The sequence below is a fragment of the Eulemur rufifrons genome, chromosome 11 (genome assembly GCF_041146395.1).
Source record: "Eulemur rufifrons isolate Redbay chromosome 11, OSU_ERuf_1, whole genome shotgun sequence".
Classification (NCBI taxonomy): Eukaryota; Metazoa; Chordata; class Mammalia; order Primates; family Lemuridae; genus Eulemur; species Eulemur rufifrons.
Genome location: NC_090993.1, coordinates 13,079,410 through 13,107,178, shown reverse-complemented (window position 1 = coordinate 13,107,178; position 27,769 = coordinate 13,079,410). Strand labels below are relative to the sequence as shown.

Sequence of the window (27,769 nt, the reverse complement as noted above, 5' to 3'; positions counted from 1 at the left end):
GCATCTACCACGCTGACTGTGGCCCTAAAGAAGTTTTCACGCTGGCTCTTTCTGGGGGTTCCCTTAGGACCCAGGACACCCTTCTTACGACAGCACTTGTTACACTGCATCACAGTTATTTGTGGACCAGCTGCCTGTCTTCGCCACCAGGATTTATGCTTAAGGGCGGGGATCTCTTATTAACTTCTCAAGCCCCACTTTCTAACACAGTGCCTGGCACACAGCAGGCACTCTATAAATATCTGCCAAATGTATGAAGTGTACTCAAAAGAAGATGTGAAGTCTATGCCCAAAAACTTTTATTTTCAGGGCTGTTTTGCTTTAGTTTCCCAGGCAATTTCACTTTAAAATTTCTACCTTCGCTACTGATAAACTAACTGATGGGGTGAAGCACTCCCCACGCTGCACACGACTTGGGTTTGCCTTTCGGCAGCGGGACATTGGCCCTTAGGAGCCCGGCAGAGACCATGGAAAGCGCACCTAGTTGAAGGCCTCCTGTGTAGGGACTGCACGATCCCATGTGGCGCCTGGAGCTGCCCCTCCAGGAGAAGGCGATCCAGGGGGCAGCGTCTCCAAAGCTCTGTGCACATCACAATGCTTTTCTGAGAGGCGGAATCGAAGGCAGATCGTCACTCCTTCCCACCAAAGCATCCTGCACGCAACCTTCAGAAATGGGGGCTGTACTCTTTCAACTATTAACATGCTCCCATTCCCCTGATAGAATCTGCTGTCCTCCTGAATTTATTAAAATCTTGTCCGAAATTTTTGTATTTCTTATCTGCTATACTTCTTAAACAGAATGAGTCTACAGATTTACAATACATAGCATGAATTCACCCTTGCTATCATTTACCTAAAATTTATCTCTTTCAATCTTAAAGAAAAGCAACTATTGTCTCTGATTTCCAAATAGGTTCTGTTCCAGGACTCCACTGGCATTCCAAATGCACGTCCCCCTAAAATGCCATAGGTTGTGGTCAGCACCGCAGCTCGCCTAAGAAAACGCAGCCAAGGAAAACAGGAAATTCTGGAAGGAGGTGTACACTGCTTGTCCTGTGCGTTCTGAAGTGAATGTGAACTGATAGAACCTCAGATCTTCAGGTAACCCCCCCTCCCCCAACAAACTCAGCAGTGGAATCCTGGGAACACGTACTTAGGACGGCACTGGCGGAAGATGTCGCCTTCCTCAAGGTACAAAGTGCTCGAGTAACCAGGACTGTCACTAACCACTCTGTGGATGATCCCACCTGTTGACATTCTTTCCTCCCAGAAAACCGTCCTCTACCCTGATCCTTTCTAGTCTCACTGTAACCCTGTTTCAAACTTGAGAAAATAGGTCTCCATTTTCAGTTGCTTTTGCCATGGAAGCTTGTTAGAGGCTTTTGGGGTTTGGGGGGTGTTTATTTATTTATTTATTTTTTTTTTTGAGATGGGGTCTCGCTCTGTCACTCAGGCTGGAGTGCAGTGTTGTGATCATGACCCACTGCAGACTCGAACTCCTGGACTCAAGTGATCTTCCTCTGCCTCAGCCTCCTGAGTAGCTGCTGGGACTACAGGTGTGCGCCACCATGCCTTGCTATTTTTTTTTTTTTTTTTGGTAGAGACAGGGTCTTGATATGCTGCCCAGGCTGGCCTCAAACTCCTGGCCTCCTGCCTCATCCTCCCAGGGTGTTGGGATTACAGGTGTGAGCCACTGTACCCAGCCCATGTTGGAAGCTTTGAAATGTCAAAATTGTGTTATCCACTGGTTTCCTGTCCACCACCTCGGAGAGGATGGGACCAGGCAGGGGCGAGTGCAGTGACCACGTCTCACCAAGGTCTCAGCCACCTGCCCACGGGGTCTCTCTTCCATACTTCTGCTCGCTCCCCACTGCCCACAATCCAGGCAGCAGCCCCATCTCACGGCAGGGGCTGGGAAGGTGCTGACATTGCCTGGGGTGGGAGGCACCCAGGGGAGACGGGTTTGGGAACAGTGATCATCTGTGCTTCACAGCCCCTTGCAAGGGACTCATTATTAATTAGCCAGTCTGACCTGCATAAACCGTGTCGCACATTCACCCATCTGCTCATTGGTCCTCCTCATCGATCCTGCCTAGTACCCTAATCAAAGCACCCAGCCTACCCTATGTCACTTAACCACTCTGTGACTCAGTTTCCTCATTTTAAAAATAGGAACAATGATAGTACTCAGCTCACAAGACGGTTATGAGGATTACACAGGTTAGAAAGTGCTTAGAACAGCATCTGGCACAGTGAGTGATACACACACCAGCAGCTGGCTTGTACCCTTTTCGACAGGACCCTAATAGAGTCCTGTCTTGGGGGTCTCTGGCCACTAGCAAGTAGGCAAGTGGTAGAAGCCCAAAGATTGGGTTGTTCCTGAAAGTTCGGTCCTCTATCCAAGACAGAAATCCCCGTATCACACACTGGTGCTTCCAGGATAAGGAGTTCAGTCCTTTGTGAAGCTGCCTCATCCGCTCTTCTGCTATCTGGGGTGTTACAGATGCTCAGCTCCTTGTAAACATTCTTTATCAGTGCCAGTTCCCAGATGCATTTTAAAAATCTGCTTCCACTATCTATTCTTTCGTTCATTCAATCGTTCAGCAAAAGCTGAGCACTGACCACGTTCTCACCGTGACCACAACGCCCACGGTCTCTGCCCACGTGGAAAGTGAACTAGCTGACGGTGGATGGCAAGGGGTGCTGGGAGGGACCAGAGGGAAGGTGGCGCTTTTAGAGCCACAGAGATAGTGACACTGGAACCAAGACCAGACCAGCAAGCAAGCGCTGCCATTCCAACACCAGCAGGAAGAACGTTCCAGGTGAGGGCCTGGCAGGCACAGTCTCTGAGATAGACAGAGGATCGACTTCATGGTAGGACAAGTGCCGCAAGGTGACACTGGAGAGGAAGGCTAGGGTGGGCCTGGCGACCTGGAGGCCACGCTCGGGAGCCTGCATTTCCCTTTGGCTTGGACAGGAAGCCGTGGGAGGGTTTAAGCAGAGAAGGGAGTGGATGGACTCATGTTTGTGAAACATCATTTTCCACCGCGGCCTGGGGAAAGAGAAACGGGGCTGGGCGGTGGGCACAAGCAGGAGCCGAGAATCCAAGCAGGCGAAGGCTCCAGCCGCCCGGCCAAGGGGCAGTGTTGCCCTGGTTACAGCCGCCAGCAACGGCAACGATGTCAGAAGCAGAAGGACTTGTGCTTCTAAGCTCCTTAGAAAAAGTGATTTCTTAAATATATATCTAAATTTGGCCAGCTGTTCATCCTTTTGTAATAATTCTTCCTGGAACTCACAAATAATGGGGAAGAAAGCTTTTTATACCACATTCGAGGCTGGGCAAATGCCACCTTTCCATAGAAGGTATTTTAGATATTCTATTATTCTTCCAGCATGACATCCCCTCACGAACCCCAGAAGATAATACTGTACTTCTTCTCACCAATAAAGGAATAAAGGTTTTATCACATTTCCTTTTGTTGTCACTTTCTGTCTTCCTTCCTTAAAGGAAGGACGCCAGTGCTTTTCCACGATTCCACCCAAAGTACTCACTTCTCAAGAAACTTGCCAAAGCCCCCTCCCCACGGGATCCAGCATTTGCTAGGTAAATCTGTATCAATACCTGAACTTGGAGTTTGGATTCCTGCTGCAGCAACTTGCAATGGTAACAATTACAAGTGTCAAATTTCAAGACCTTTTCACCAAGAAGACCCTCAAGAAAGGAAGCTCAGTTTGGTGGGGAACAGAGCTAGCAGCTGTCGACGAGCAAAGTGACACACCTTCTCCTCCCTCCACCCCCCTTGCCTTTGCCCAAACTGCTCTCTTTTGGAGACACTTTTCCTTTCTCTTTACCTAATTTTTATTTATTCTTCAAAATGCAGCTTAGGGGCTAGAAATACTGCCTCTTCCCTAGCCTAGCTGCAGGAGGTGTCTCACCTCCGGAATCTTGTAAAAATCCGTGTTTACCCTGATCACAGCATTCACCAGAGACTCTTATCTCTTTTTCTTCACTTGGTCTCTCCGACTGGACCCCAGGAGGCATCTCTTACTTACTGTTTTACCCCAGCAGGGTTCACGTGCTGCTGAATTAATGCCTGGCACGCCCGGCACCTTGCTGGTGGGAGTATAAACTGGAATACTGTTTGGCAGCATCTACTAAGCAGTGGTTCTCAACAACTGGTGATTCTGCCCCCCAGGGAAATTTGGCAACGTCTGGAGATGTATTTGGTTGCCACAACTGGGGAGAAGGGGTGCTAGCGGCATTTAGCGGGCAGAGGCCCAGGATGCTGCTACACACCCTGCAATGCACAGGACAGCCCTCCAGAACAAAGAATCATCTGGCCCAAAATGTCAGCACGCCCATATTGAAATACACCTAACCTATGCCCCAGCAATCCCACTCCTATATACATACGCCCAAGGGAAATGATGCGTACGTCCATCAAAAAAACACGTACAAGGATGTTCACAGCAGCTGCATTCATAAAAGCCCCCAAACTGGAAACAACGCAAAAGCCCACTGATGAGATCCTGGATAAACCGTAGTATATTTGCACAATGGAATACCACACAGCAATGTACAGATACGACTGCTACACGCAATAATGTGGATGCATCTTGCAGATAAAACAATATAATGGGCAACACTAACCTATGGTGATGAAACTCAGAATAATGGCTGCCTCTGGGAGCAGGGAGGTAATGAGTGGGGAGGGACGAGGGGGGACCTTCAGGGTGCTGGGAATGTTCTTTACCCCGATCTGGGTGGTGGTGACCTGGATGTACCCATGTAAGAATTCACTGCGCTGTGCACTAATGACTCATGCACTATCTGTGTGCTATACCCCGATAAGCTTCCTCAAATGAAGCCTCCACAAGCCACCCTACTGGTGGGAATCACACACTGGTTTGCTGCCTCATAAGCAAAAGGATGCTCTAACAGACCCTCCGGTACACTGTTGGCAGGAGCATTGGCAGGTACATTTCTGGAAGGCTCTTTCACAACAGATATCAAAAGCCTCGAAAAATGTGCAAAATCCTTACTTCAATTCTATTTTGATCATTTCATGCTAAGAAATAAATTAAGGATGTGTACACAAATTTAAGCTTCAATAATATTCATCATAGCATTGATTTAATAGCAAAAAAAGAGAGGGGGAAAGTGGGGCAATAAACTCAGTCCTAACCAAAGGGAACTGCAGAGTATTACAGATTCAGTAAAATACCTTCTTAAAATTTAAATGGAAAATGTTCACAGTATATTAATTATAATTAAAAATCAGATAACCCAACAATATGTAACCTAAGATATACGAAGTATATGTTCAGTATGTCAACTGTGGTTATCTCTGGGTAATGAAAGATAATGGTATTTTTAAATTTTTTCTAAAATAAATGTATATTACTAATAAGAAAAAATATATAATCACGGCTCTAAAAAAGAAACGTGAGTTTCGGACGCTAAAATCGTGAATCAGACCGCAAGTGAACCACTCTGCTCCAGTGTATTCAAAGCCCCACCTCCTGCAAAACAGCTCTGAGCTCCCACCAGCAGGGCTCAAGATTAGCAAGGATTAAATAAGGAGCTAGATAAAATTCTAGAATCTTCTCTTCTGTATCCTCATTGTAGTGTTGATTACACAAATCCATTCATGTGTCAAAGCTCACAGAACGATATACCCTTCCCCCCAGAAAGTTAAAAGCAATCATTTTTAACTATGAAAATAAATCTTTTTGACTGAAAAAGTTCTAGTTAAAAAAAAAAAAAAAAAGCATTCCCTTTCCTGACTTACTGAATCTGACTAGTAGGACAGCGATCACTTAACCAGGTAATCTCAGCACCCCCAGACTCTGACCAAAGAGACACCTCCGTCCTTCCTCTGTGAAGTGGGGGTGATGAGTACTCAGTATGGAGTACTTCCTAGCGAAGATTAAGTGTGACAACGCGTGAAAACGCAAGTGACAAACGAGAACTGTTGCTGTTAGCAGCGGCAGCAACTCAAGGGTCACCCCCACCCGGACAGACTCCTGGGAAAAGCGCAAAACAGCTCTCCCAGGAAGCTGCCTTCTCTGAATTCTGCGTGGCCGCTGCAAGATGACACCGGCTTGAGCTTAATTACTATGTAGCATTGCCTTGGCTCACCAGGATTCAAAGATCTCCCTGGAACCACAGAACGTGGCACAGAGCTAAAGGCAGGAGCAGCTGCTTATACTTCACACCACAGACAGGGCTCCAGGTCTCTGAGCTTACAAACCCCTTTTTTTCTTCTTGTCAAAATGCCTTTAAACCACATAAATCAAACTCTAAAGAAAAAACATCCAACCATGCGAATCTCCAAAGCCACATGTTCCTCTCCAGCTTCTCAAGGTCATGCCTCCCCGCTGAATGATTAGAGGGTTGCCAATATGGTGCTTGGGCAAAAAACCAAAACAACAACAGAACCAACCTCTTCTATGAAGTCCAATCCCTAATAGAAAGAGCGAACAGCTCGGATCCCAGCCAGTCACGACAAAGGACGGACAGAGCCAAGCAGACAAGAGTCCTTGAGCATCTGTGAATCTGTCAGTTCCTTTGCCTCCTCCAAATCACAAGACTGCTCAGAATAAGAAACCAAAAGGGCAGAGGCTCAAAAAGCAGCCGGGCCTGAATTTCATGCTGTTTCCAAAGAGTGAGCTCCCATGCTGTGTTGGTTATCAGCAGTGGGCAGGCGGCCGACAGCTTGAGGGGCTATTCTAGAAGGATGTGCAGCAAGTCTGGTTCAGGGAGGGGTCATGGGTTCCGCACTCCCAGTCAGCATGTCAGCTCCCAGGTGGACCCCCGTCCATGCATGGGTTAAGAGCCTGTCAAGCCAGCCCTGAAAGCACAGGCACTGTATTTAAGTCATCCCAAGGGGACCCACACCTCAATGCAGAGCCAGAAACTGGGGGAGGCGAGAAAGGAGATAGAGGGGTGGCAGAAGCCCTTCTCCACCAGTAATTGCTGGTTGCACTTCCCGAGGGGCTGATCTAGGAAGCAAAATACGCTGAAAACAGAAGGAAGTGGCTGGGAACACTGGAACAGCCTGAGGAATGGCTGGGATTTCCAGCCTCAAGTACAGAAATGCTGCCAGTAGGGCTGGCACAGGATCTAGAACTGCTGTATCCCTCCCCCTCCTCCTCTCTGCTGGGCACCAAGTGCATCCCCACTGCACGCACACCCTCCACAAGGCGGGGCATATGGTGGCTCCAACACTGGTCCTCAGTGTCTACCTCCCTCATGCACAGCACTCTCTGCAAACGTTTCTAGGTCATTGAGAGCTCAGAGATACCAGTTACCTTTTTCTCATTTAAAAAAAAAAAAACCCTGCTTAGCCCAAACTAGCACAAGCAGTACAAGTTTACATATGATCCAGTTACACATACACATTTACTTACATGCACATTTACATAAAATACACATTTATGTACGTACACGCACACCTGTTTTCACAGTGGGAGCAAAGCAAGAAGCTTCCTCTATAAATCTAGAATCCTGTGCTTTCCTCATTTGATTCCAGAAGCAATAGCTATTTGGATTACAAATTTTCTGTTATAAAGCCTGATTGATTACACAGGAAATGTCACCAGTTTACTCTCCTCCCCACCCCACTCTACCTACCCAGTGAGATTGGTTAATAAACTGGGGCAGCAAGATGGAAGAGAGATCCAGGCTGCATTCCTTGCAAGTACGGAACGCTTGCTTGTTGGAGTGTCTTAGATACGGCACTCTGGTAAACCTAGCGGGCTGAGCCTCTTGGCTCGCAGAGCGGCTGGGGTGCAGCTCTCAGCCTCTTGACAAACACATCCATCTCTCTCCACGCTGGCAGGTGCAAAGATTTTCTCTGACCAACCCCATACTTCTGCATCTATTTTCAGCCCCCATAAGTCATATTCCAGTGTTTCAGGGAAGACTGAATTCAAACTTAACAACCCATCAACCTCATCTCTCCACCCCTCTCACCCCAAATTTCCCTCAGGGAGAAATTTGCAAAGAAGAAATTCTAAATTAGAACTGGATTTAAAAGGCAAGCTCCCACACAGGACGGGAAAACGAAACTGCGTATAAAAAACAAATAACCACTAAAGTCTTTGGTTAAAGGGCTTCACCGTGATGCTTAGGTCCAGGTGTGAACTCAGTGGGCATCTGCGGGAAGCAGAATTGGAGCCTAACGCCAAATGACACACAGTATTGTTCTTCATGACCATAAGTGCTGCAGTGGCCAGATTAAATGTCTGTGCTGCAGAATTTCACCGATTTAAAGGTTACCAAGAAATATAAGATTGCTTTTAAAGGTATTTCAGTGTGCTCACCCTTTTTGCACCAGCACATTCATGATTCTTATTCATAACCAGGCTTAACCTAGCACACGTTCCCTATTTTGCCTTGAGATACAAGCAGACTTGCCATATTCTCCCAGGTGGACTTGTCTCTCAAATGTTCCAAGACCAAAACTGTACCACAGATACTCAAGGCATAAAGTCTGCCAAACCAGGGCTCTGGACTGGTACAATTCTTAAAGAGCCAATATGGAAAACAGCTGTCCAGCACAGGAGGAACTTAATCACATCCTGGAAAATGTATGGTGGTATAAAAGGACCATACACAGTGATTCTGAAAATTCCCAGACTCTTAACCACAGCCCAAATGCACATGCTTTAAAATTTACCCACCCCACAGCACTGCACAGCTAACTCCGACTTTGCAAGCCCAGCTGTAGTCTGCCGAAGGTTTGCAAACCACTCCCTACTGACAGAGTCCACCCAGCCCTCCCAGCCTCCCAGCAGGCTGCAGCATCATGTCCAGATCCAAGTCCCAGAACCGGAGGTCCCTTGGGCCTGCTCTTCTGTGTGCCATGTTCCTGACCGGTTGAACAATAATCAGAGAAAGCCACAGGAAAAGCCGCACAAAGCCCACAGAGGCCACTCCCTGGCCTTTATCAACACTGGTTGCGTGCACTTCCACGGAAGAACATGGTGTGCAGGAACACGGGCCTGCCACAGAAGGCCGTGGAGCAAGGAAAATAGCTTCCGAGGGTGGCTGCAGACGGCTGGTCTCCACCTTTTTCAAAGAAGGCAGAAGCTGCTGAGCTTACGCTGAGTACTGTTCTTATAAAGCCAACTCCCACAAAAACAAGCAGTACGGAAGCCTCGGGGCAGCCGCAGCTGCCTGCACTCAGCCACCTTCTCCAGGTGTTCTGGGCTGGGCTATTACCACAGTGGTAGGCAGAGCACACAGGACGGGACCTGCTGGGGCAAGAGCATGCACCTGCATCAACGCTGCTGCATCCGTCCCTTCCTTCCTCCGGGTTCTTAGAAGGGAAAGTTTCTGAGATTAACAGAACGCTAAGCCCAATAAAGGCGCCATGGGAGGCCCCTCCCTCAGCTCTGCTACCTGCCTCACCCACCGGGTCACCTGGGGAAGGCTTGCTCTGGGGCCATCACTGCAAAACACCTCCCACCCTCTCTCCCCCAGCCCAGCCAAGACAGGCTCAGAATCCCCGCCACTAGGACAGCCTAACTTTAAGCGTCCCCTAAAGTCCGACCCCACAGGTGTGACTGGCTTCCAGGGCAGCACACGGGGACACTCCAGCGAGGGAAGGCAGACAGACCCTCCTCGTCGGCGAAGCGCCGGCCACGGCCTCCGTCTCATCCCCTCCGCCCACGGATGTGGAGCCCCTAGGCCAGACTAATTTCGAACTAAATCCCCGCTCCCGAAACCGCATTTGCTTCTCGAAGGCGCAGCCGCCACAGTCAAGCCAGCCCCGGGGGCATCTGGAGTCCGTCCGCCCGTGCCCACGACCCTCCGGGCGCAGCCCCCGGCCGTCCGAGCGGGGGTCCCGGCGCCGCGCCCTTGCACCCCGCCCCGCAGGCCGCCCCTTACCGCCGGTGTCCTCGAAGCGCGGGGGCGGGCGGTCCCGCAGCGCGTTGCTCCAGCCCGCGCCGGCCTCGTCGTCCTCCGGGCCCTGCGCGTCCGCGGAGCGCGGCGGCTGGGCGGCGAGGGCCCCCAGGGGGCCGGGGCGCTCCCGCTCGTCGTCCGAGGAGGCGGCCGAGGAGGAGCGCGAGGCGGCCGAGGTGCTGTAGAAGGGGTTCCCGCCGCTGTCCGGGCCCGACTCGCCGAACACGTCGTCCGAGATGTGCAGGCTCTCGTAGCGCGCGCGGGCCGCCTCGAGCAGCGCCGGCGCCCTCCTCCGCGCGCCCGCGCCGCCCTCGGCCATGGCCCCGGCCGCCGCCCGCGCGCCCGCGCCCCACAGCGCCTCCCAGCCGCACGCGCCGGGCCCCGGGCCCGCGCCGCGGCCCGCCGCCCCCCACCAGCGCAGCCCGCAGCACAGCGCCCGCCGCCCGGCGCCCGGCCGGCCCGCCGTCTTGGCCGCCGCGGGCCCGGGGCCCGGGAAGCGCCCTCGGAGCTCGGGCACCGCGGGCTGCGCGCCGCGGCGGAGGCTGGGGCTGGGGCTGCGGCCGCGACCGGGCGCCGCCGCCGCGTCTCCTGGCTCCGCCGCCGGCCGCCGCGCTCCGCGCTCCGCGCTCCCTCCCGCAGCGGCGCCGGCCGACCTTCCCGGGCGCGAGCCGCCGGCGCCGGGCCCGCCCCCTCGCACCTCCGCCCGCTGGCCAATGGGGAGCCCGGCGCGGGGCGGGGCCGGCGGGGCGGGGCGGGGCCTGCGCCGGGGACGCCCGTCCTCTCCGCGGGGCGGGGCGGGGAGCGGCCGGGCAGGCGCGGAGGCGGAGGCCGCGGGCGGGTCTGCGGGACGCGCCGCGCAGGACGGCCACCGCAGGCCCCGCGCTGCCGCCGGGTCGGGAGGGCTGGGCCGGGAGGGCCGGGGAAGGGGGTGCTCGGCGGGGCCTTCCTGCCGCCAGTCCGCGGACCCGAGCGCGGCCCACCGGGCTGTCCGTCCTCCCGCAGTCGCGCCGGGCCGGGGAGCTGTCCGCGCCGGTGGTTCTGAACCAGGCGCTGCGGAGACGCTCCAGGTAGGCGCGGGTCCCAGGGTCACCTCTGGCGCTGCTGCCGCTGCCTCCCGTGGGTCACCCCCGCGGCGCCGCGCGCTCCTGTAAACACCGGGGCTGTCGGGCTTCCCGGAGTCTTGCCCTCGTTAGGAGCCGGCCTCGCCGGTCCATTTCTGGGTCAGATGCTAACTCAGTCTCGCTTCAATGTCCACATAATTTAAGGGTGGCAGCAACGCAATTAGGTAGAGTCATTTCTCATCATCTTTGATGTTTGACATGTCTTGAACTCAAAATATTCATTACTACCAAATATCTGTTACTCGAAAACATCTATTGAACGTCTCCTTCACACACACACTTGACACACTCATCTATTAAAATACTGCACGGTCACCCGGGCTCCAGTGCTTCGATGAACAATAGAGCAGAAATGTTCCCTCCGCCCTCTCTCTTGGGCAGGGACGTGTGTGGTCATCCTGTTGACGGCCCAAACATCGATCAGACTTTGTCTGCGTGCTGCCTCCCCTTCCCCTAAATAGTGCAGGGAGTCGCGTTAATGGTAATTGGGTCATAAAGTCACTTTCACTCTGAAATAAAATAAATCCGTGGAGATGTAAAGGGCTTGCAATCCTCCTGGGCATTAACTAAATAACAACGACACAAAAGGGAGAGGCATGTCGCTACTTCTACACAGGCATGAAAGGATGAAGGACCATCCTGCCACCATGAGGTCAATCCTAGTGTCAAACAGGAACCTTCGCGCACGCCCCCCCTCCAGTCCCTGTGGGTCCTCCTCCCGAAACAAGGCGCTCTACACAGGCGTGCCTTCAGGATAATCACTAACAGACAATATATTATCAGGAAAGGACACACATCCATTGCTGGCTGTATGGATTGACTGATAAAGTGTTTGCAAAGCATTTCAACCCCCTTGGAAGAACTAGGCCACAGAAAAGGGCTGGTTTCCAACATACCTATATACTGTGCTAATAACCATCCTGAAGATTTTGAAGACTTATCAGAAAGGGTCATGGTGAAACATAGGTTGAAGATGCCAGGAGCAAAATAAGACTCTATAGCTCGAGTTCAAATTTTGCGATTAGGAATTGGGTAAAACTCCTACAAGTTTTCATGTTATCTATTAAAAATAACTGAACGTGATCCAGAGAGTTAAAATCTATATGAATGAGTTCCTTCTTCTCTTCTCCAGCTAGCCAGTGAAAAAGTCAGCAGCTAAGGTGTGTGTTTTAAAAGCAATGAATTGCTTTGCTACCTATAGCAAGCAGAGAGCAAAGCAGTAACAGTTATAAGGATTGTCCCTAATTCGCACTTGTCTGGTACCAATCCCAAGGAAACTGTGTTGCCTTTGTGTTTCCTAGGCTCACAAATGTTTGTAGCTCACACGGGATGCAACATTGAGAACAGGATTATATGGTCACAAAAGAAACCCACTGATAAATCAAATTGTTGCTTCAAAGCTTGTCAAATAAAAATTAGATGTCTATTTCAGCTTAGAGTTGTTTAGCATGTTACTTTATTTAAGCAAGTGTTTCCAAACAAGAAAAGTAAAAATATTCCAACCTGTGAAGACAGGTGACTGCTTCTCATTGTGATGAGAGGAGGGGAGAGGAGACAAAACGATTGGAAAACAAAAAACTTTCTCATCTGGCTGGCATCCTCCTACATGATGTTGCCATTATCATTCTACATCATTTTTATTAGTAACATTGTGAGGATAATTATAGAATCCATATTACACTGAGGTCTTTTAACTTTGAGTTATTTGAAAACATTTTCCAAATAATTTAACTATAAAATATAATTAAATAATTTTAGCTTGATATTGAGCTTCTGGTTTATGAGTTTCCCAAAGAGCACTAGGTAGTAAAAGCAATTCATTGTGTAGTAGATTCCTTAGGTTTTGTTAAACCAGTGGTTCTTACTTTCACATAACTGGGCCTAATTGCCATATTTCATTAAGCCTAAGCCTCCATTCATGGTGTAATGCACAATTGTTTTCTGTATCACTAAAAGAAAAAGTGCTACCATAGAAAACTGTGATACAGTGTTTTCTTTTTACTTCTAATTTTAATTTAAACTTATTGAGAAAGCTCTTTGATAATTAGTTGGACAGATTTTTTTTATGTGTCACTCTAATGCATACATAAATATAAAAATGTAAGTTAAAGTAATCGGTTAAAATTTTGCTAATTGTGCACTCATAATCTCACTATCCTTATTTATTTTCTAACTCAGAGTTGTTGATGCCCAGGATTTTCCCACAATGTGCTTCTCTGAGTCACCCAGAGCTGTTGGGATGCCATGTCTCTTACTACAGTGCTCCTAGGTCATCTAAGCAACTGGCCTCTCATTATGCATGGCCTGATGCTGGTGTTTTGTTGTGTTCTGTTTTGTTTTACCTAATCCAAGGTTTTTACACAATAACTAGATTTATGTTCCTCCTTCTAAGAGACCTCAGAAGGCCTGTGGCCTGGCACATCAAGGGGTGATGAGGCCAGGCATGCCCTAGGAATAATGCCGAACTGCACAGGGATTTCCACCTGCCCAGAACCATCTATAAGACAATTCCTGGCTGGGCAGTGTGGCTCATGCCTATAATCCCAAAACTTCGGGAGGTGGAAGCAGGAAGATCGCTTGAGGCCAGAAGTTCAAGATCAGCCTGGGCAACATAGCAAGACCCCACCTCTACAAAAAATAAAAATTAAAAAATGAGCTGGGCATGGTGGCGTGCATCTGTAGTCCCAGCTACTTGGGAGGCTGAGGTGGGACAATCTCTTAAGCCCAGGAGTTGGAGGTTACAGTGAGCTATGATCGTGCCACTACACTCCAGACTAGATGACAGAGACTCTGTCTCTAAAAAAGAAAAAATATGAAAGTGTGAGAAGATGGGTTCAGAAAAACTCCGTAGTTCTTTTTGCTTGAGCTGCTGCAAGAGCAGTAGGATTAGAGGGAGGAACAACAGCGTGGCTTTGGATGTGTAGGATTTAACACATCCGGGTCTGGAAAGCAGGAGGTTGAAGACAGGAATCTGCAGTTCAAGGACCAGGTCTGGGCTGGAGATAAAAATGTGAGTGTCATCAGCAGATAGATGGCAGATACATAATGGGTGAGACCCGCCACCTCCACCCCAGGGACTGAGCACAGATAGGGAGGAGGTCCGAGGATGATTCCTGGAGCACATTGTGTTTAAAGATCAGGGAAATGAGAAGAAATCACTCAAGGAGATGGAGAAGGTTGGATAACTGGGAACAAAGCAGGGTCCTAAAGGCTAGGGAAGTATTTCAAGGAGAAAGGGAATAACTAACTGTCAAATGCTGTTAAGAGATGTAGTAAGAGGGCTGAGAATTAACCACTGGGTTTGTCAACGAGAGGACAAAACTACAATTGGAGTGGATTTGAGAATGGGAAAAGAAATGGGGGTATTGAGTAAAGACAAATTATGAAGAGTTTTGCTTCAAAGAGAAGAGAGAAAGGGGAGGTTCCAAAGAAGATAAGCGGTGGGGGAAGAGATTTTTTTTTTCTAAATCAGATGTTTGAATGGTTGTAGGAATGATTCTGTGGAGAGGCTATAGGAGAGATGCTGGTGAGAAAGGGAACAGTTGCCAAAGCAGGTCCTCGATGCCTGGAAAGGCGGTGAGCTGGCACGCACTAGCGGAAGGTTTGGTCCTCGCGCAGAGGAAGCAGGGTAGACTCCGTGCAGGCGTGTTCGTGGGTCAGTGGGAGTCTGCAGCATCCTTTCCTCTCTGATTGGTTTCCCCAGTGAAATGGGAAGCAGATCATCAGCTATCCCCGATGCAGGGGGACAGGTGTTTAGCTTTCTGTCCTGGCTGTGTGTACCTCAAAACCACCTGGAGAGTCTTAAAAGCGCACTCACACCCAGGGCCCGGTTACACATCAGCTAAATCAGATTCCCTGGGGGTGGGTCCCTGGCAGAGATGTGTTTTCAAGGTTTCCAGGTGACTCAACAGCGCAGCCAAGTTGAGGGTCCCTGGGCTAGGAGTTAGAGGAAAGGAGGTGAAGAGCAGTGGAAGTGGTTATCCAGGAGAGTAAGACTTAGGTGGCCAGAGAAACACATCTGGATTTATAGTCGAGAATTTAATGTGAAGTGGGCCAGCATCACTGTGTTTGCCTCCAGTTATGTTCAGTCGCCAGGGGCGGACACAGTGTCAACAGAAGGCTGGGTTTTACCCAAGTGGCGTTTCGACAGGAATGCACATGGCAGAGCTGGAGGGAACCAGAGAGCGACCATAGTGATGGGCGTGGAGTCTACAGCAGCGGGGCACGTGGGAAATTGGGGGGAGGATTAAAGAACACTAAAAAGGAGGTGGGTGAATAGCTTCTAATCACAGGAATTTTTTTCTCTTCCAGTGATAATTAACATTTCCATGAATTAATTTCAGGCAGCTAGACCCCTGCAAAGCAGCACAAACAGCTCTGATTAGTGTTCCAACCTACCTCTTTTCCCAACCAGTGAACATCATGAGATGTTTAGAGCAAAGAAGAAAATACACATCGGAAGTGAAATCTTCTTATTCTTAGCTAATGGGATACGTCAGTGAGTCGGTGTTGTCTCCAAAGCCCTTTCCACAGTTTTGTACATTTGTCTTGTGTCTCTTCCCTGCTCTCTTGGCAACATCTTCCCTCTGTAAGCACACCCACCCCCGCTGCACTAGCTCTCCAGAGAAAAGAGGGGTCTGATAGAGTACCATCCCCCAAGTGCATTTGCCTTTAAAAGGGAAACTGCAGGAGGAGGTTGGTGTTTAACACAAATGAAAGGATTGCTCAGTGGTAGAATTTCAGGTGTTTTCAAAAAGAGAGAGCATAGCTCCCTGCTAGCTGGGAGGCTTTCTCAACCCTCCTAAATCCACAAACCCGTGCTGGCATGGACACAATTTAAAGTATACACTGGATCTTCAGGGTCAAATTCTATCTAAATTATAGAACGGATATGTTGTTGTGGGTTTAGTATAAAGCTGCATCTGTCCTGCAGGTTTCTTACTATGAGAATAACTAAAGAATGCTTCTTACCAAATTGTCTGCGAAAGGCCAGTCACCTCCAAAACTCACATAGCAAATCTGGAGCCACCAGCCAGGTCGAAGGCCGTCTGCCTGACCGCTGTAGGAGACAGAAGAGAACCAGGAGGACAAACACTCGTATCGGGACTTTCATCAAACGTAGCACAACCGCCAACCATTTTTCTATCTTTATTACTGAGAAACAATTCAGTAATTGTTTTTCATGAGCATTAATGTTGGGACTAAACATGCCCTTGGTCACAATGAGCAACTTAATTATCAGAAAAACATTGCTCTCTAATGTCTGTTCTCATTGCCAAAGCAGCACTACTAACAGAGGTTAGAAAAATCTCCACAAGGTTGAAACAAAAAGAATTCCCCACTTTGACACAGATAGAGATGTCTTCCTCATGACATTCCAAGTAGTGGATATTTTTCAGAAACAACATTTGGTTCTTTACTGAAGGCTAAACAAAAATGGAGAGCCATAAAAATAATCGTCAGCTTTTATGTACGCCTTCTGTGTGCCAGGAACTGTGCTCAGTGGTCTATGTGGAGTATATGATTTAATCCTTGCAACAAACCCCGAGAGGTTAGTGTTTTCATGATCCGTTTTGTAGATGGCAACACATGTGCTTAGAGAGGTGAAGTTAATTTTCCAAGATCACACAGCTCGTAGACAATGGAGTCAGCACTCAGGCAGTCTCATGCCAGACTGAGCTCTTCATGTTGGCTGCCCACAGGTTTTTAACTGTCACCTGCTCCCCAGCCTATTCCCATCTAAGGACAGCCAGCAGTACCTAATCGCAGGGGCTGTGCATGATGGTGTCCACTGGCTTCCATCATGCAGACCCTGGTGGACGGGCTGACGCATACGTTCTGCTTCAGCTCTTTCGTCTGCCCAGGCACGAATCCATCCTTCGAGCCGTTAGCATCAATGAGATAGTACAGGAGGTGGACTGTGGCTACCGCCCTGAGCCTAGAGCCACAGCTTCAGCCTGCTTACAATGCTGAGCAAAAGCTTTGAACTGATGAACAGCCGGCTTCACTAAGAGGTGGCCCTGCTCTCTAACAGGACGTGGCAACCGTTGGAGCAAGGGTCCACCAACCCCGGTCAAGGTCAGCACAAACTGGTTACTGCCAGGATGAAGCCAAAAGTTGACTGTTGACAGACATTTTGCCTCATTTGAATGCTAAAATTCATGCCCAGAGGTGAAGATTTAACATGCTAATGAGAATGTGATGTATGAAGAAGCATGATTGTCACATGGACAGCTGCCAACAAAACTCCATCGCTACATGCTCTGATTTCAATGCTGACGTCAAACTTTCTCTGTCCCTTTCTCTTCAAGGTTTGTGCCTTGGCTGGGGTCCCTGTTTTGCCAGAAAATTGAGAGTAGTTATAGCATTATAGTCTGGGTCTTGTTTGGTTGAACTAACAAATATTAATAATAAGTCATCTACATGCTGCAGTAAAGTTCCCTCTTTCACAGGTAATTCCCTTAATTCCCTAGCCAGGGAGGTGCCAAAGAGATGAGGGCTGTCCCTAAATCCCTGGGGAAGTATGGTCCCAGTGTAATGGGTAGCCTGTTTTCTGGCAAAACAGGGACACAGGGCACCCCAAGCCAAGGCACAAACCTCCCTTCAAGAGGTCCAGTACCTGGGGTTTGTTCTGACACCAGGAGCCCACACTCGGTCCCAGATCATCAGAGAGCAGCCCCTTCCCTAGCCACCCCAGAAACTAAAAAGCAACTGCGAGGATTCGGGGCATGTCAGATTTCTGCTGTATGTGATACCAAACTACAGCTCAATAGCCAAACCTTGTGTGAAGCACTAAAGAGAAAGAGCCTCTGTGTTGGACCAGAAAATACCAGGTGGTATTTGGTACATTAAAAACTGAGTTGGGACATCCACCTGCCCTGGGGCTCCCCACTTTAGAAAAGCCACTTGCTCTTTACGTACAGGAAAAATTGGGATTGCATTGGGCATTTTAACCCAAAAGGTGGGCCCAGTACCCAGGCCAGTGGCCTACTTCTCTAAGCAGCTGGACTCCGTGGCCCAAGCGTGGCCCAGTTGCTTGCAAGCAGTCGCCGCCATTGTTTCCTAGTTAATGAGGCCTCCAAGTTGGCTCTGGGACAACACACTGAGGTGCAAACACCCCACCAAGTCCAGGCCATGCTAGAAGCTAAGGGACATCCCTGGCTTCCTGCGGGAAGATTGACCAAATACCGAGCACTCCTATTAGGTACCCCTGATATGGCTCTAAGAGAATGCCCGACCCTAAACCTGGCCACCCTACTCCAACCAAAAGAACCTGGAGCACCAGTGTGTGGAAACCATAGAACACACTCCAGCAGGTGAGGTTTTAAAAACAAACCTCCCGAAAACCCTGAGGCAGAATGGTATACTGGCAGGAGTGGTTTTATGAAAGAAGGTACCCGAAAGGCGGGTATGCAATCATAGGGTCACGTGATGTAGTGGAGGCTGGAGCCCTTCCCCCCACACTTCCACCCAGAAGGCGGACGTAGTGGCACTAGTACGGGCATTGCAGTGGGAAGGACAAGGTCCTGCATATTTATTTACACTGATTCCAGGTATGGGTTTCTTATACTCCATGTCCATGCTACCACATGGAGAGAAAGAGGGATGCTTATGGCCAAAACCTCCCCTATCAAATATATAAATTTAATTCTACTTCTCTTGGAGGTGGTACAACTTCCTAAACAGGTGGCTGTAATCCATTGCAAGGGCCATCAACTCAACGACATGGATCCTTAGTGCGCCAGGGTAACAAGCAGGCTGGCAAAACAGCACAGTTGGCAGCCAAGAAGCAAACTCCCATTGAAATTTGCAAAACTCTTACAATTATGGCCCTGGTATTAAGTCCCCAGAGGCCCAGAGAGGCGAAATTCAGAAATATTAGGATATATTCTCAGTGATGGTCACAAAGTCCTTATTGCAGAGGCTGAACAATGGCAAAGTATTAGACGTGTACATGAAGCCACTCATCATGGGAGGGATGCACTCTGGGATCTTGTACAAAAAGCCTTTATTGGGAAAAGCCTTAGAAAGGGAGTGAAACAAGTTGGTTGGGCTTGCAAGTTGGGTCTGCAAAATAATCTCCCAAACCATCCAACTCCCGCTTCCTTAGCCCAGCCGGTCCAACACAGGGGATCTACCTGGGAGAGCACTGGCAAATGGATTTCGCTCAAATCCCCGCCCCCAGCAGGGTTTAAATATCTCTTGGTGTTTTCAGACACTTTCATCAGAGGGACTGAGGCTTTCCCTTCCAGAACCGAGAAGGCAATGGAGGCTTGTAAATATCTCTTAAAGAAAGTGATCCCTCAGTTTGGACCCCCAAATATCTCCAGAGTGATAACGGAGCTTCTTTTGTAGGCAAAATAACCCAACCACTTTCTTCCTCTCTAGGAATTACCTACCGACTACCTGCTTCCTGGCATCCTCAGTCTTCTGGGAAGGTTGAGAAGGCAGATCATACAAATCCTACAGGAACTTCCGCTAAGCTTTGCCAGGAGACGCACAAATCTTGCATTAAGTTGCTCCCCACGGCCCTTCTTAGAAAACGAACCACCCCTAAGAGTAACTTAAAACTAAGTCCTTTTGAAATGCTGTACACAAGACCTTTCCTTACTACAGATATTCTAGTAGATGAGGAACGCAGGCAAAGCTGCAATGTGTAAACAATTTGGGACAGGTTCAGCGGGCTATTCTAAAATATGGGAACCAAATATGACCTGCCCTTACTCAAGATTCGAATGCTCCCCCACCAATCAAACCAGGGTGCTGAGTATTATTACTCACACCTGGAGAGAAGGGTCATCACAAGGCCGATTACAGCTTAAGTGGAAAGGACCCTACCAGGTGATCCCAGCAACCCCAACAGCTGCCACCTGTTCAGTGCAAGGAAACCCCAGCTGGGTCCACCGAACTAGAATAAAGCCAATCTCATCTGACTTTTCACAGGTAGCATCTGCCACCCAGGCACACCTGTGAGCTGGCAAGAGACCTTAAGTGTTTGTTCAAAAAGTCCCCACCGACCAACTGGACCAGCCAGAGCCGGCCCATCCCTGTGAGCCTGTGAGGCTCCCCGGGGAAATGGGCCACTGTCAGATAAGTGGTGTGGTCCTTGCTTTGGGGATAATAAGAATAAAATTTGTCATGTAAAGCATCTTGCTATTACTGTCACCTCACTTAACCTCCTCCCTTGGGAAAAGAATCTTTTTACCCTTGCTGGACGTAAGGACTGAAGTCCTTTGTCACGATGCGCCCGATACTATTCCTTGCCCACCCTGCTTAAATATCTGGAGTCCCCTTTCTCGGGCTAACAACACCATGTGTAGGCTCTCAGCACACAGCTCGGGTGGGGGGACTTACAATGGAGACCCAAGAACCCCCATTGAGCCCAGCTCAGGGAGACCCAAGTCCACTCACTGCTTTAGATCAGGCAGAGAGAGATTTTTATAACCTCCAAAAACAGGCAGGTCGATGCCTTACTGTTAGCAGGAAGCAGACACAGAAGACAAGACCTCTGACTCTATTCCCCCAAGAATAAGGAGGATAAAGTCTCTCAAGGGGGATGAGATAGTATAGGAGGGGCCTGAGCCTTGAGCCACAGCTTCAGTCTGTTTACAGCAGAAAGCTTTGAATTGATGAACACCTGGCTTCAGTGGAGGGTGGCCCTGCTCTCTAACAGGACGTGGCAACCGTTGGAACAGGGTCCCCCGGCCCCAGTCAAAGCCAGCGCACACTGGTTACCGCCAAAATGAAGCCAATAGTTGACCGCCCCTAGACCTTTTGCCTCATTTGAATGCTAAAAATCACGCCCAAGGGTGAAGCTTTCACATGCTAATGAGACATGTGATGTATGAAGAAGCATGATCGCCCGTGGGCGGCTGCCATCAGAACTCCGCCTCTACATGCTGTGATTTCAGTGCTGGCGTCAAACTCTCTCTCTCTCCCTTTTAAAAGTCCCCCAGCCCTTTGCTGGGAGAGCCAGTCTGGCTGCTCCTTAATCAGCCCTTTTCCCTTTTGTTCCCGAAAACTGCTCCCCACCCCCCGCCCCCATGAAGCCTCACCTGTGTATACGCCTTTTTCAGTCTCTGTGCCAATTTCTGTGGACTCAGGGACCAAGAACTGTGAGGTCCGTAACATTAATTGTTGTTCAGGGATGAATTGAGCTGCAGGGGTCTCGCAGTCTACTGTGCCGTCCGTATTCTTTCAGAAAACCTAAGTGCATAGCACTCAGAGAGAAGGAAGGAGGAGGCAGGTTAAGAGGAACTCCCAGAAATATTTCTAATCTAATGATCGCCAGCCCTCACATTAGCACCGGAGTCATTTTGCTGGTGCCTGAAATGCATGAATTTGTCCTGGGATTACCTGCCCCTCGGAACCATCAAAGGCTCCCGGGATGGGTCCGTATGTTACGCCACTTGCTGTGATTCTGCGGTTGAAATACCCTTTCCTGAGAATGCTGCTCAAGGGGAAAGGGACGAGTGGGCAGAACGATACCAGGTGAGAGGGAGCCTCTGACACTTGTGGGGGGAGAAGCCCATGCCCCCATTTCCCAGGGATGCCCCCGTGCCCACCCTACCCAGTTCCGAGAGTTCTGCTCTCAGGCTCCTGCCCGGTCAGGACCAGCGCGGATGTCTCCTCCTTCGGTGGCCGGACTCTCTTTGTTTAGCCCAGGAAGTCCAATTAAGACCTGCCCTCAACTCCACCCCAGTGTGTCTGTCCCCCCCCATCCCCCAGCCAAGGAGACCAAGCGAAACCCCCTATGTGGGCTGCTAAACCGAAGTTAGAGGACACGTACTGGGTGTCTGACCTCAGGCAAGTGATTGGACCTCGCTGAGCCTTAATTGCAGTATCTCAAAGGTGGGAAGGGTGTGAGGCTTAAGCGATGTTATGTGGACATCACGGAGTTGGGAAGAGTGCTGTGTGTTCTTGGATACCATGGGTCCCATCTTGCCAAAATAGAGGGCAAATCAACATTTTCAATAATATTTATATTTTATATTTACATGGGTAAATATCATATAAATATATGTAAATATAGATATAAAGGTATGCATAAAAAGCTAACATACATATTTGTATACATCTCAAGATGCAGCACTCCCCTCCCCAACAGCGGTGGGTTTTGCACAGACTCGGGAACCGTCCCGGTGAGATTCAGGGTCGGCCTTGTGGGCTCCGTGAGCTCCTGCTGGTGCAGAAGCAGCAACCTGTGAGGAACTTTTCTGCCTCAGCACAAAGAGCTTTCACCCCTGGGGCGCTCACGCAGGGCTACAGCAGATGGTGAAGTAGATTTTTAAAATTTTTTTTCCAGGCAACTTGACTCATCTGAAAGTGTCCCTTCCATGGGCAGAGACAGGTCACCTTGGGAGAAACTTGAAAAAACGCACAGTGTGAGATCTTCACAAGACGGAGTAACTCTGGCCTCCTCCCCTCCCAGCCCTGTCTCTGCTCCAACCCCCCAAATCAGCGCTGACATGGAAGGATCTACGCATCCCCAAACCGTTCTTGCCAGAGACTTCCCAAGGACAAAGCAGGAATGATCTAGAAGGAAACCTGAGAATGGAGAACAGAGCTGCTATGTTCATCGTGGTCCTCTCCCTCTTCAGTACGAGGCTCGTGTCTGCTGGGAATTGACTGTCTCAGCCTGCCTGGCTACGGGGCAAAGAGCCCACGGGACAGTCACTGGACCACCAATCGGGCGCATGTTGCCGGGTGGCACCCTCGGCACCTCTCCCTTGAGAAAGCAGGTCCAGAGACCACGCAGAGCCCACCGAGTGCAACGCAAAGCAAGCAGCAAACGCCCCCTTCTGTAAGAGACGGCCCGGGGAGAGGGCTCAGAGAAAAGCCAGTGAGTGGGGTGTTCTGCTGCAAGGACGTGTGATCTGTGCGACCCACCGCTGTCCCCTCCGCCCACACACCCTGTGCGGCTCCTTCATTCTGAGGTTTCGTAATAACTTCCTCCCCTTGAGAGACCAGTCCAGGAGGAGACGCCGGGCTTTGCCCGGGAAGGGAGCACACACAGGCGTGCGTCGCAGAGGAACCGTTCAGGCTCACCTCTCTCGCCACCTTCAGTGATCACACGTACGAGCTGCGTTCGTTTCCTTCCGCTGCTGTAACAAATCACCGCGAACTCGGCAGCGTCAACACAGCTCTCGTGTTCTCTTACAGTCCTGGAGGTCAGCAGCCCGGCAGCAGGCTCGCCCGGCTACAGCCAAGTGTGGGCAGGGCTGGTCCTCTCTGGAGGCTCCAGGGGAATGCACTTCCCTGCCCTTTCCAGCTCCCAGTGGCCGCCTGCGTCCCCGGGCTCGCGGCCCCTTCCACCGTCTGCAAAGTGCCTCACTCCGGTATCTGCCGCCATCGCCACGTCGCCTTCTCCTCGTCTGCAGGCGGATGTTCCTCCGTCTCTCTCGTGCGAGGGTCCTTATCTCTGGATTGCGGCCCCGCTGGAGAAGCCGGCATAACCCCCACCGCAACATCCTCAACTCAGTCACATCTGCAGTCGCCTTTGCCATGTGAGGTCACGTGCGTAGGTTCAGGGCATCAGGACAAAGACATCTCAGGGGGTCATTATTCAACCGACCACACGCGTGTTCCAGAATCTTCTCTGTATCCTGGCTTTACCATTTGTTTTGATTTAAGAAAATATATTTCAAATATGCTTTTACCTTAAGTTACCTTCAGCCTGTCATGTGTGTGGCTGTTCTCTTACCACCGTGGTCTTTGTGATGAGCACCATCGTGGACGACCCTTGCGGACTCCCCAGGCTCAGCCCAAGGAAAAGGGCCTATTTCCAGGGGAACCTCTGAGGGCTGCCTTCTGGGGGTTCCCCTGCAACCCCCATCCTCTCTCTGCTTGGGAATGATCATATTTTTCAGGCGAGGAGACGACTCTTTTTTTTTTTTTTTTTTTTTTAAGGAGACGAAGTCTCCTTGCCTTCTTCCTTCTTGCCCAGGCTGGCCTCGAACTGCTGTTACAGCGACCCTCCCACCTCAGCCTCCTGAGTAGCTGGGACTAAGGTGTGTGTCACCGCACCAGCAAGACAACTCTTAATCAACATGTTTTCTCCCGAATGTCTTGTCTATGCCACCACTCGTTTCTATTGGCTTAAGAGCCTAAGTTTTGGAAACAAAAGCTGAGACTAGACTAATATTCCTTCGCTCCCTGCCCTCCTCTCTGTTCCCTCAGTCCTGGAGCGCGCGATGTCCTGTCTTGTGCTATTACTTAAAGGCAAAACCTGGGCATTGGGGGGAGGGGGGTTGAAACATACTGAGAAAAAACTGTCAATTCATATTGAAAACACACATCTCACCGCGGTAAATCGACTGGACATTCCTGTAGTTTTGATTCTATTCTCCAGGCCTGAGGGTGGCTGGGGAGGAAACGGAGAGACTGGCAGGGCCGGCTGCACCGCAGGGCACCCCGGTCACACAGAGTCCTGTCCCCGGAGGGGCCCGCAGCATGGTTTAATGCTCTCTGGTGGATGTCTGGACACTCCCGGTGATTTTACCTTTGAACCTGCGTTTGGAGTGAAGTTTGTGGGACAGGGGAGCACGTGCCTCAATAGCAGAGGGAGGGCGATGCATGTCCCGAGTTCCTCGTGGTGAGTGCAGCGTTCGCGGACCCAGGATGTGCGGGAGGCAGCGGGTGCTGACGCAGTGAGTTGCAGCTGCGACTCAGTAATGTGGGCAGGGACCGCGAGAGGCCACGCTTTCCCCGCACTCTGGAACGTGCACTGAACTCAGAAGGAAGGCCATGGCGTTCTAAGATGCAGGAACAACCAAAAACCCCATCGTGTCCTTCTTCACGCAGGTGACGTCCCCGTGTTAGCCAACAGCTTGGGGTTGCAGTGGTGACACGTGAAGGAAAGGAGCCACCGTTCCTGTCCTTCCAGCCCTTCCTCGCTCACCCATCAGTCAAGGCAGGCTCGTTGGTAGAAGGTGTGGGCATCAGGAGCTGAAATGAAAGTGGCCGAGTTAGTTTTGGGCAGGGTTTATGTAGCAAGAACAAAACACGTACGCCTTTTCCTGCGTGAAACTGAATCGCATAATTCTGGCGGGTCCACATACGAGTGATTAAGAACTAGCATCGTAAACTCTGAAGATGAATGGTAAAATTCATGCCAATAATTAAAATTTAAAATTGTTCTTTACTTAGAATGACATTAAATAGCAAATAAAAACCACTATAACAAGCCAAGAGAGAGACTGCAGAAGAAAGGAAAGTGCTTTCTATTTTGGTACTTTTAACAGTGCTTTTTTCATGCTGTTTGAGCAAAGGGCCTCCTATTTTGGTTTTGCAGTGGGGTTGCACATGCTGCGGCCAGCCCTGGGGACAGCTGTGCGGTGGCTGGATGGCCCAGTGGAGCAGACACGGTGAGCTCCTGCCCGCCTGGTACCCAGGCCCCCCCACTGAAACAAAACCTTAGATAAAGGGAGAGACCCTCAAATTGAGAGAGACCATTTCTGATGCAGAGGTGTATTATGCGCTAGGGCTGCCGGGACAGTTACAGGCTGGGGGGCTTAAACAACCAAAATTCATTATCTCACGGTCCTGGAGGCTGGAAGTCCAAGATCAAGGTGTCAGCAGGGTTGGTTTCTCCTGGGGCCTCTCTCCTTGGCTTCAGATGGCCATCTTCTCCCTGTGTCCCCCATGGTCTCTCTATGTGTGTCCCAATCTCCTCTTCTTATAAGAACATACGTCATATTGGATTAGTGCCCAACCTAATGACCCTATTTTCACTTAATTACTTCTTTAAAGGCCCTGTCTTCCAATACAGTCACGTTCTAAATTTGGGGGATTAGGACTTCAACATATAAATTTTGGGGAGACACCATGCAGCCCATAACAGTAGGCAAAATTGCACTTGAAATAGAAATTTCAACACATTTTAAAAAACTGAAATCATTTTTTTTGTGCCCCTTAGTAGAAAGACTGAGATTATTTGCAATCTTACAGGGAAACATCCTTTGGAATAAACAAACAGCGCGCCCATATAATTCCACACGTCCGCAATCAAACAAACGCCAAACCTTCCTAGTCTGGGATTTGGCCACCTTATGTTCAGTAGCAACATAAACCTCCCTGGGGCCTTTCTTTTGTTCTAGCAGAAAATTAACGGAAAAGAGGAATCGTGCATTTGGGCATCTCGTTAGTGTTTGTTTTTAATCATACTCTACTCAATCATCCAAACCTAATTAAGCTCTTGGTTTCATAGAGCAGATCAGGTTAATTACATGTCATTGGCCACAATGTGCCTTTTTGAAATTATCATTACTATTTGTGTTATTTTTAGATATGAGAGACAGGCTTCATTCAAAAGCCATAATTTATCAAATAAAATATATTTCTTGAGCATCTTCTATGTCCAAGGCACTATTAATTGGCCAAATAACCATTTCCCCATTTCCTTTGAAAAGAGAGTATCTCTCCACTTTGTCTCCCTTGAGAACTTTCTGCAGGAAGGATCCGGCAGTTCAGAAAGGGTTCCAGAGAAACCCGCTGGCAGCGAGCTGAGTCACTCTTCCCAACAGAGCAGAATTCATCCGAAAACAGGTTAATCTCGGAAATCCAGCCAGAGACTTTGCCTTGGAGTCATCTCAAATGGGCTCCATCATGATTACGTGAGTCATCATGACCGCAGCGCCCACAGCTGCTGGTGGGGGACGGCTCCGTCCACCGAGGGCTGCTGAGCTCCGACTGGCAGACCTCACAGTCCTCCCAGCAGCCCACGGGGGACGTGCTGTTTTCACCCCCATGTTACACATGAGCTCTAAGTTTGTGAGAAGTCACACAATTCTCCCAAGGGCCCGTAGCTACAGAGGGACCAGCTGGCATCTCCACCCACTCTGGTTTCAGAGTCTATGTTTGCAAACACTGGGCTAAGCTGGCCTTTCAAGGTGTGGGACCCTGGTGCAGGTGGAGGTGAGAGGGAACGCCCACCTGGCCCGTCCCTGTCCTTAGGGCAATCTCGGCACAGCCTGCAGGGACGGCCTGAGTGGAGATAGGTGCCAAAGCTGCACAGGACACATTTCAGGGAGCAGGTGTCGTGGTGAAGCTGTTCTAGTGACTCACACCGTGGACAGAGGGAAACGGGGCCTGGGGAAGTTATACCTGGGTCCACACTGCAGTGTCTCCAAACATTTTTTATCATGCACCTCGTTCCAAAAAGACTTTTGTTGAGAATATACCAATAATGTAAGCATATTTATTTATGTATGCAGATTTGTGTTTTTATAGGTTATTGACATACTGCTGCACTAAATTATTATATGCATTATAAATGACATACAAAAAATATTTTAAGGCCGGGCGAGGTGGCTCACGCCTGTAATCCTAGCACTCTGGGAGGCCGAGGTGGGCGGATCCTTTGAGCTCAGGAGTTCGAGACCAGCCTGAGCAAGAGCGAGACCCCACCTCTACTAAAAATAGAAAGAAATTATATGGACAGCTAAAAATATATATAGAAAAAAATTAGCCGGGCATGGTGGCGCATGCCTGTAGTCCCAGCTACTCGGGAGGCTGAGACAGGAGGATCGCTTGAGCTCAGGAGTTTGAGGTTGCTGTGAGCTAGGCTAACGCCACGGCACTCACTCTAGCCTGGGCAACAGAGTGAGACTCTGTCTCAAAAAAAAAAAAAAAAAAAAAAATATTTTAAAGGATGACATGAAAATTAAATAGAAACTTAATTTATAAATTAAGTTTATAATTTATAAATTTATAAATTAAGTTTATAATTTATAAA

The 27,769-nt window shown here is 49.6% G+C and overlaps 1 protein-coding gene across 1 annotated transcript in view; it reads right to left on the bottom strand.

Annotated features, from left to right (window-relative positions):
- The window catches only part of PGBD5 (piggyBac transposable element derived 5), an 85,290-nt gene extending 75,058 nt beyond the window's left edge, over window positions 1–10,232 (bottom strand). The window contains exon 1 of the mRNA XM_069484576.1: window positions 9,899–10,232. Coding sequence (XP_069340677.1) covers window positions 9,899–10,232 — 334 coding nt within the window. The remainder of the gene's footprint in view (window positions 1–9,898) is intronic.
- Window positions 10,233–27,769: the final 17,537 nt, after the last annotated feature.